The following is a 10226-nucleotide window of genomic DNA, read 5'->3' as shown; positions in this document are numbered from 1 at the left end:
TTACTAATCTCAAACCCAATGGCGTGTACAGTATATTCGATCATCATTTTTCCCATTTTTCATGGGAATGTCTTAGTCACAGTTTCACCCTGAATCTGTCCTGAGCTTCTTTAGATACAGCCTTAAAATCCTAATATACCGACACCAACTGTAAGAAAACAGCTGTTATTAACAGTGTTTACGCCAAGAAACGTGTTTGTGGTATAGGACAGGGAGGGGGAGGGGTGTTACACTACCCGCTTGGGGCTTATTTCCGGTTTCCGGTTTCTGTACTTTTTTACTTTTTTCTTTGAGGGTGTTGCAGCAGAATGCATCCTTCAGTCAGTTCCTTTCAGCCGTCCTTCCCGTCTGTGGTAAGAGCTGTTACAACACACCCTTGAAACACAAACATTCACTACAGCACTGTGCAAAAATGAGAGACCACCCTTTATTTACATCATTTATTCATTTCCAGTTAAAACAGAATTAGAAAAAAAAACTGGTTTGTCAATGTTCACGGTGTAATTCTGTTTTTGAGATTATTTACAAATTAATCAGCTTGCCCCTGCCCCACCCCCCACCTCAAAGCCATAGGCCACCAAACCAGACCAGGCAGAGCTATCACTTTAGACTCCACAGGTGTTTGTGTCTATCCTTCCCCTGAATGAAGCACAGTGGGTCTGAAAGGATGTGGAGCTTTTAAGATAATCTTACTGATAAAAGAAATAGAAACAAAAGAAGAGCAAAAATGCTGCTGGTGTTCTCAAAATAATTGACTGACCACTCCACAGCCCAGAGCTCAGCATCACAAAACGTGAACACACACACACACACATCAGCACACCATTAAAGTGACATTGTCCATATATACACTACAAGTACAAACAAATGCATGCACATATATTGACCACTAGATGGCGCTCTTGCTATATTTTGTTGTTTTCACATCATCAAACAGTAGTTCAGTAGTGCACTGAATAATCATGCTTTTACTCTACAAACAAATACAAACTGATTCAATACTGTGGCTAAAGGCCTGAAAACAGTCCCTGAGACCATTAAAAAACAAGGTAGATGTTCCCCCAGCCTGTGTATCTGCCTTCCATTGTATTACAGTAGTAATAACAACATAGGAGTCAGCCCCTGTCCCTAGTGTGGCCACCAAAATATCCAGACAGAGGTCAGAAATCAGCCACTGATTAATGGCTAGTGGATAACGTATACCAGAGGAGTTGGAGTCTCCTGTACACCCACAAAGCCCATGTGCAACTTAAAGACACTGCCATGAGCAACACAACTTCACCCATGCCTTCTGCACCTGTCTTTTATTTTACTGCATGTGTACCCAAGGAACGACTACAGAAAGGCAATGTAAACACTGTTAATTACACCTGAGTAACCGAGTATTACCAGCCAACCCCTTCAGCCAATCAGGCTTAGATGTAGAAGAAACAATGTGAAAATACGGTGAGATAAACAGTGAGACTCTTCAGGACACGCGGCACTTGTTCTTTGGATGTTTTAGGGATCTGGAATCTGCAAGAGAAAGACAAAGGAGGGTTATAAGAACCAGGAGACAGATCTAAACATCAGTTTGTTCCTGGGCTATACATGACCGCCTTGATTCTACATGCATTGTCCATTTTATGGGCTCCACTGACCATACAGGTGCATTTTGTAGCTCTACCATTAAAGACTAGTCCATCTGCTGCTCTGCGTAGTTTGTTAACCCCCTGATATTCCCACGAAGCAGGTATTATTGTGCTGCATTGGTATGGAAGTGGTGTTAGTTTGTGTTGCTCTGGTATGAGTGGATCAGACACAGCAGTGCTCCTGGAGTTCTAAAGTCCTCAGTGTCAATGCTGGACTGAGAATAGGATGAGTGTAGAAAGACTTGAATGTAAAGGCTGATCTGTGAAAAGTGGTCCCAGTTGTTATACCCACCTTTGTCTACTTGGCTGTTGAGAGTTTGTTGTGAAGAGCTCCTTTTCTTAAAGAGTGACTTGTTCTTTGCTTTGGCAGGTGGCTTCTTCTGCACTTCTGCTTCCTCTGGGATGTTTGTCAAGTCCTCCACTCCATTGAGCAGCGTGGGATTCCTGGACGGTGAAGGACAAGGAGTCCCTTCCTCACCTTCAGCCAAACCTGCATTCTTTTTGGTTTTGGATCTTTGAGAAGTCCGTTGTTTCCTACTGAAGATTCCCCATTTTTTATTGGTCTCTGCCTCTGGCGGAGAAGACCCTCTGGTCAGAGTTTCCAGTTTCACACTGCCCCCTTGTGTCGGACTCAAATCCGAAGCCAGTTCCTCCGGCGATGCTTCTGCCTGCTTCTTGCCAGAGAGATCAGGCAGGGATCCACTGGGTCCAGGGATATTCCCCATAGCAAGCTCGTATTTAGGGTTGTAGTATTTGTGCTCAGGCACTTTGAGGGTCCCTGCTTCCCCCAGGCTGACCTGGAAACGGGAGGTTGCGGGTAGACTTGGACGTTTGGGTATGGTCACCCGGCTCAGGGTTTCTGTCTTTGTCTTACTGATGTGGAACTCTTTATACAGGTTCAGCTTGTCTGAGATCGCGTAAAGCTCCCTGAAGTCGTTGTCGTAGAAGTCGACTATCTGGCCAGTCATTATGGTGATCATGTTCCTGTCCATGCGGCCTGATGACCAGGAGAAGCTGCAGAAAGCAAGAAAAATGTGGGTCCTAATATTTTTCTTATAACACTGTGCATATAACATCAGACTACTCCTTATTTAACACTGATATATGTAAATGATCTCTGGTTTAGAGACTCAACTGCCAATTCTGTCCACCATCTTGGTCCCATGCCGTGCCACCACATTAATGGGGAAGAAGGCTAGAAAATGACCTCTGAAACTTCAGAAGACAGCTAAAGCTTGTTTAAGTATGGCTGCTAATGCAATATAACTGGAGCTCAACACACTTGGAGGAGAATACTTCTATTATGACATCACAAAGACCTATCCATAACACTGAGTTTAAGGGAAGGCCTAGAGTGAGGAAGGGCTGTTAAGCTCTCTCTGACCTCTATTTACAGACGGCTAACTTGGCATAAAAACAAAGCACCCACCTGTATGTCCCAAACATGACCTTATCTCCATCTATAAGCATGTATTTACTGCTCAAGTTCCCAGGAATCCTCCCAAAAGACAAGTCGAACCCCAGGCCTTTTACTGTCCGTGTACGGATGTTCTATGAAAATATGCAAACGAGAGCATGAACAGTCATTCAGTCATATACCTTGCTCCTGTAATCCATACATGCCGATGAAGACACCACTGGATTTTGCCCTGTGTTTGTCCAGTGTGCTCTATTCTTTCTGACCCCATGCTTTGCTTCACTCCTTGTATCTTTATTTCTGAACATGCCATTATTTCTGCTCACCTGCAGATGCTGAGATTTGACCTGCAGTCGGTTGCACATGTCCAGGAAATGCGGCACTCCCTGAATGTCCAGAACGATGTAAATAGCAACCCTGCGCTTGGACGCTGCTTCCAGCAGATCCTGCAGGATGTGGACATCGGTGAGCAGGTCCATGACGATAGCAATGACCTGAGAAACAAACACAGGACAGTGCTGATAAACCTTTAGAATAAGTATCTTCTTGGCCATCTATTTACTCAGAGAAGCAGACTGGTGCTCGGCCTGGTTTTGTGTTTGTGTTACAGGTCAAAAAGGGTCATGTTGTGTTTGATAAGAGACAAAAGAACAGATATGGTATCTCTTTTATTATCGCCTGAGAGAAAGTGGTGCAAGTTCATCAGCTGCCAGGTGTTTTTAAAAATATATATATATATAAATATATAGCTGTCAAACAGGTTCGAGAAGCAATAGCATTCCTCATTCTTTTTAAACCACAAACCAACTTTGAGAACCATTTCTGTTAGCACAGAAAGACAACACCTTGTATCTCCAAAGTACACCAAACTACGGAACACTTAGTGGGATTCAGTGTAAAAACATTAATTTCAAAGGCATTTCTATTGAGACACGGGGTCAAATACAGTTAGTATTTCCAAACAATGTGAAAACTAATCAGAAAGCATCAAAAAATATGAGATATGAGGTTTTTGTCTGACCATGAGCGTATGTTTATCAAATTACCAGTGGAACTGTAAAAAGTTAAAGATCAAATGTCAAATATGATCTCGAAGTTTGCGGCACACAGTTGTTTTATAGCCTGGAGAACGTTTAGCGTTAGCAACATGCTAGGTGCTGGAGAATGGGTGATGAGCTCTCGCGAGAACTTACATTTACGTTTCGGCATAGCTGCTCGAGATGAGGGTAGGTACATGAGCTTTGCCTGACGTAAACAAGGACTACTGACCTGCAGACTGACCAATTAAATGTTTACAGAGAAGGTTATCGACCAATAACGGTAGCTCTACAGTCAGAAGATTTTAGGCTACATCACCACGCCCCCTTCTCACTCAAGCGAACCAATCGGAGTAGGGGAGGGCGGGACTAGTTTGTGAACTAAACGCTTATCCAAATTCTACGTAAGCGCTAGAAAAACGTTTGTGAAATTCCGGCCGGACATTTTTTTAAGTTTAAAAAAGAGGACATATCCGGGTAAAAGAGGGCGTCTGGTCACCCTAGTGTTGATCATTTCTCTGATTAAACACAACCTGGGTCAGCTCTGAGAGCTTCAAAACAAACTCAACAGGATTCAAAAGCCTTGTGCATCATTTAAGAAACGAGACATGGAGCACACATCTCTGACTCTACTCTTTGCCATTGCATTTTAATTTAAATGTAGATATTCATTTCAGTTTCTACTAATATATTTGGGTTTAATTCAGTACTATCCATTCAATTATATGATGTTTTATACCTTCTATATCCAGCATTTAACATTTGTAATACTGCTCTTACATGTGATCTCTGTTTTTAATAGTTTATGATGTAACTATTGTTTATTAGTCACTGGAAAGTTTTGAGTAGAACTGAAATTACAAAGAGCTACTGAGAAGTGGCACATGGCCAAGTGCTGTGTTTGCACACACACACACACACACACACACACACACACACGCGCATATTCACCTTCAATCCCAAACCACAGATGTGGCGTTTAAAACTGAAAATAAAACTATGACCTGTGAGTGTTGCTGCACCTTGGAATCCTGGCGTGTCGGTTTCCTCTGAAGTTCCTGCTCTAAAACCAGTTCTGAGTTTAGTATCAGTTCTGAAACTCAGAGGAGAAAGTGTGAGGAACAGGGCTTAGGTCAGAGGAGCAGAATGAGTCAGGGTTTTAGATAAAACCTCAAAGTGTGAGAGGAAGAGAAAGTGACTACTGTCCAGTCACTGGCCACTGGAGCAGATACTGCTGGGTCCTAATGTGTTGGTTTAGCTGTGTTAGTGGTCCCAGTTTGACATAAATACGTGTTAAAAAGCTCTTTAGTGTGTAACTGAACACACTATTGTTACTTGGGAGCTCATTTCTGCTCTAGCTCTAGCACATCCTTGTTGTTCCCTAGGTGTTCTCAGGACAGCCAGGCCAGGCCTATAGTATACCTCCAGTGGGAGGACGTCCAGGGCTCCATTCGATGCTAAGCAGTAGCAGCTCTCCTCAGAGCTCCTCCAGAGATCACAGAGTTCCTCACTCAATCATGGAGAGTGTGTCCAGCAACTTTCAGGGAAAAAAGAACTCATTAGAACGGTTTGTGTTAGCGATGTCCTTCTGTTTAGTTTCAGATTCCGTTTTCTGTTTTATTAATGTAGCACTTTTCATAATGAATTTCGCCACAGAGTCCTGGGTCCAGGCCTCCTTTGCGCGAGCCTAGGGTGACACGGACAAGGAAATCTCTCTCAAAGCAAGAGGAAGAAACCTTGAGAGGAACCAAGATTCAAAATGGGGAACCCATCCTCCTCTGGCCACAACAAATAACAACACTGCAGTAAAACAACAAAAAAAAAAATGAAGAGCTGGTGTTAATGTTAACGCAGGAGATGAATTGTAAAGCCGTGAGTGCAGGGGTAACAGTAACACCTTTAGGGGCACCAGCCCACTACCAAACATCACATACAGGGGTCCAAGACGGAACTGTGTTATTTGGAGAGGTGTGAACATTACATTTTTACTAGATCTCCAGTCTAAAGATGGTTGTGGGTGCATTTGTGAGAAATTTAAAAAACTACAAGTGCCACAAACACATACAACACATAAAAATCACAAGTTGAAAGGGTATAAGAAGATGACTGGCTTGTGATCACAGCTGGGGAAGTTTTCCTCCAAGTAAAGTCATACTTAGATGCACAGCACAGACGTAAAATAAAAAGAGTTCTTCCTCATTCCGACCCACTGCAGAACAATGAAGGCTTTCCAGACCTTACACTGCCTTCTATATCAGGTCAAACAAGTCACATGACCCCTATTTATATTCTCTCCATGCCTCATCCGCCCTAATGCCAAAGGCAACATCAAATAATAAGAAAATCATTTGTCAAGGAACAACACAGCAGCCATTAAACGTTACCACACACACTGCCTTGGACAGGAGAGAGGTTCAGTTGATGGACACCGTTGGGAATGTTATGGAGCTCTGAAAAGATGGAGCAAATAGGGAGAGGGAACAATATTTTGAAGGAGCAATGTGGACTCTGTTCATCTGCAACCATTTTTCTTTCATTGTCTGAAAATCATGTGCACGTTTCGTTTTATTGATGACCAAACTTTCTTAATGAGTTACTTTTTTGAACGAGTGAGTATGTATGTGTGAGTGGGTGAGTATGTATGTGTGTGAGTGGGTGAGTATGTATGTGTGTGAGTGAGTATTTATGTGTGTGAGTGAATGAGTGAGTGGGTATGTATGTGAGTGAGTATGTATGTGTGTGAGTGCGTATGTATGTGTGAGTGAGTATATATGTGTGAGTGAGTGTGTATGTATGTGTGAGTGAGTATATATGTGTGAGTGAGTGTGTATGTATGTGTGAGTGAGTATATATGTGTGAGTGAGTGCGTATGTATGTGTGAGTGAGTATATATGTGTGAGTGAGTGCGTATGTATGTGTGAGTGAGTATATATGTGTGAGTGAGTGTGTATGTATGTGTGAGTGAGTATATATGTGTGAGTGGGTGAGTATGTATGTGTGTGAGTGAGTATTTATGTGTGTGAGTGAATGAGTGAGTGGGTATGTATGTGAGTGAGTATGTATGTGTGTGAGTGCGTATGTATGTGTGAGTGAGTATATATGTGTGAGTGAGTGTGTATGTATGTGTGAGTGAGTATATATGTGTGAGTGAGTGTGTATGTATGTGTGAGTGAGTATATATGTGTGAGTGAGTATATATGTGTGAGTGAGTATGTATGTGAGTAAGTGAGTATGTATGTGAGTAAGTGAGTATGTATGTGTGTGAGTATGTATGTGAGTGAGTGTATGTTTGTGAGTAAGTGAGTATGTATGTGTGAGTGAGTATATATGTGTGAGTGAGTATGTATGTGAGTGAGTGTATGTATGTATGTGAGTGAGTATATATGTGAGTGAATATATATGTGAGTGAGTATGTATGCATGCGAGTGAGTGAGCAAGTGAGTGAGTATGTGTGTGAGTGAATGAGTATGTATGTATGTGTGTGAGTGAGTAAGTGAGTTAGTGAGTATGTATGTGTGAGTGAATGAGTGAGTATGTATGTGTGAGTGAGAGAGTATGTATGTGTGTGAGTGAGTATGTATGTGTGAGTGAGAGAGTATGTATGTGTGTGAGTGAGTATGTATGTGTGTGAGTGAATGAGTATGTATGTATGTGTGTGAGTGAGTAAGTGAGTTAGTGAGTATGTATGTGTGAGTGAGAGAGTATGTATGTGTGTGAGTGAGTATGTATGTGTGTGAGTGAATGAGTATGTATGTGTGTGTATGAATGAGTATATATGTGTGAGTGACTGTGTGAGTATGTATGTGAGCGAATGAGTGAGGGAGTATGTATGTGTGTGAGTGAATGAGTATGTATGTGTGTGAGTGAATGAGTGAGGGAGTATGTATGTATGTGTGTGTGTGTGAGCGAGTGAATATGTATGTGTGTGAGTGAGCGGGTGAGTGAGTATGTATGTGTGTGAGTGAATGAGTGAGTGAGTATGTATGTGTGTGAGTGACTGAGTATGTGTGTGAGTGAGCGGGTGAGTGAGTATGTATGTGTGTGAGTGAATGAGTGAGTGAGTATGTATGTGTGTGAGTGAGTATGTGTGTGAGTGAATGAGTGAGTGAGTATGTATGTGTGTGAGTGAGTATGTGTGTGAGTGAATGAGTGAGTGAGTATGTATGTGTGTGAGTGAGTATGTGTGTGAGTGAATGAGTGAGTGAGTATGTATGTGTGTGAGTGAGTATGTGTGTGAGTGAATGAGTGAGTGAGTATGTATGTGTGTGAGTGACTGAGTATGTGTGTGAGTGAATGAGTGAGTGAGTATGTATGTGTGTGAGTGAGTATGTGTGTGAGTGAATGAGTGAGTGAGTATGTATGTGTGTGAGTGAGTATGTGTGTGAGTGAATGAGTGAGTGAGTATGTATGTGTGTGAGTGAGTAACTGTGTTGTAAGTAGTGAGTGAGTGAGTGAGTGAAAGTGAACGTGTGATGCCCTGCGATGGACTAAAATCCTACCCCAGGTGTGTTCTTTCATTGCACATGTGATTCTGGGCAGGCTCTGGACCCACCGCAACCCTGATCAAGACAATGAATAGATGAATGAATGGAAAGGAAACAAATCACCAACAGACTTCGGAGTCTTTATAGGGTTAAAGTGGTTGTGTCGGAGCATGCAGACACTGAACTATGCAGTATTCTGTATTGGCCCCAGAGTCACAACTTATAAACACTGGTCTAAAAGCAGGTGAAAGTTGAGAGGAATTTTACTGCATGCCAAAACAAAGCCTGGGGGAACGGAGTTCCAGCTAAAAGCAGGGCTCCGGAATAACACCAATGCAAAGGTATCACTGAGTGCTAATGTACTTTTCAGTGGAAGTGATCACACATTATATCCACATTCCTTTCTGTTGATCTGAACCCCTCCGGCTGCTGTTGACCACTCCCCAAAACCGTCCCAGTGCAGACTGCAGTAAACTACACTGGAGTTCCTGGAGACACAAGTCCACACTCGTCTGTCTAACGTGCTCAGCTGTTTATGAGCCTGAAACTGACACTGTACACTGTTCTCAACTCAGTGACCCGTCACCAGCCTCTTCTCTCAAAACTGAACCCTCAGCAACTCAGTAACCCCCCGCCCCCCCTCCACAGACACTGTGCACTGTGACTCAACACAGGCTGCTTCACAGGAGTTCCTTCTGGTTATTACTGCCATTATTGTACAGTTATAACTGTTGTAATTGTGTGTATATTGCATTACTGGGAATAGTATTGTGTATTATTACTGTGACAGATACATGGCAATGGCCCTATTCTCTGGACATTACTGTGACCGAGGTCAGTACTGAGATCAGTCATTACCCTGATCGTGGTCAGTGCTCACCTTGCTGGCCTCTTGTATGAGTCTGCGCACCACTTCTTTAATGTGCGGTGCGTTCAGTTTTGGCGGGTGCGTGAATACGTTCACGCGCGTGACGCCCCTGAAGAAGCCCCCGTGCGGCCAGCCGATGTCCAGCGGCGGAACCTCGGTGTCCGAGAGCTGCGGCCAGTACGTGGAGCGCAGAGTGGACGAGTCTTCACCTCGCGCTTCTTTGCCTTCCCCCTCGCTCGGGTTTTTCGCCTGCTCCTCTTCCTCGGTGCCGTTGTACTCCACGAATGTATTCGTTATGGCTTTGATCTCGCGCGCGGACAGAAAATCCGTGACTTTGTCCTCGCGCAGGAGCGTCTTGAAGGCTCCGTCGCCTTCGCGCAACAGCTTCTCCAGGGCCACGCGATGCTCCTCGCTGTAGTAAAACTCGGGCCTGGACTCGGGGATATTCTCGTTGATGTGGCCATCGTCCATGCACGCGAGCTGGGATTCGGCCATGGCTCTCGCGCTCACCGGTCCCGGCCCGTCACGGGAACGAGAGAGCTGAGGCAGTCTAAACTCACCTGGCCTTGATCAGGTGAGATGAAGGGGCAGTGGGCGGGGCCTCGCATGCAAATTGGCCCATGCTCATTGGCTCACTTAGGCCTTACCTTGAATATAATCGTGCTAAAGTTCACCAGGAATTCTCGAGGAGTTCCCCTGCTGAGGGAAGGCTGACGCAGTCTTTCAAAGGCATTGTCTTGTTTGGGTGGGATGGCCCCCACTCTGCTTCCATCACAAAAGTCCAGTGTT

General features: G+C 43.8%; 1 protein-coding gene across 1 annotated transcript; it reads right to left on the bottom strand.

The window, feature by feature from the left end:
* Positions 1-463: 463 nt before the first annotated feature.
* On the bottom strand, positions 464-9984 carry LOC136692614 (protein FAM83F-like). The gene is made up of 5 exons (XM_066666166.1): positions 9450-9984; positions 3375-3542; positions 3061-3182; positions 1924-2645; positions 464-1515 (listed from the first exon to the last, which is right to left on the bottom strand). Exons 1-5 carry the CDS (start codon positions 9930-9932, stop codon positions 1469-1471), a joined length of 1542 nt encoding a protein of 513 aa, XP_066522263.1. The 5' UTR covers positions 9933-9984; the 3' UTR covers positions 464-1468.
* Between the last annotated feature and the right edge of the window lie 242 nt (positions 9985-10226).

This window comes from Hoplias malabaricus, chromosome 3 (assembly GCF_029633855.1).
Source record: "Hoplias malabaricus isolate fHopMal1 chromosome 3, fHopMal1.hap1, whole genome shotgun sequence".
NCBI classification, from domain to species: Eukaryota; Metazoa; Chordata; class Actinopteri; order Characiformes; family Erythrinidae; genus Hoplias; species Hoplias malabaricus.
The sequence above is the reverse complement of the archived record's forward strand: the minus strand, read 5'-3'. Positions and strand labels throughout refer to the sequence as shown.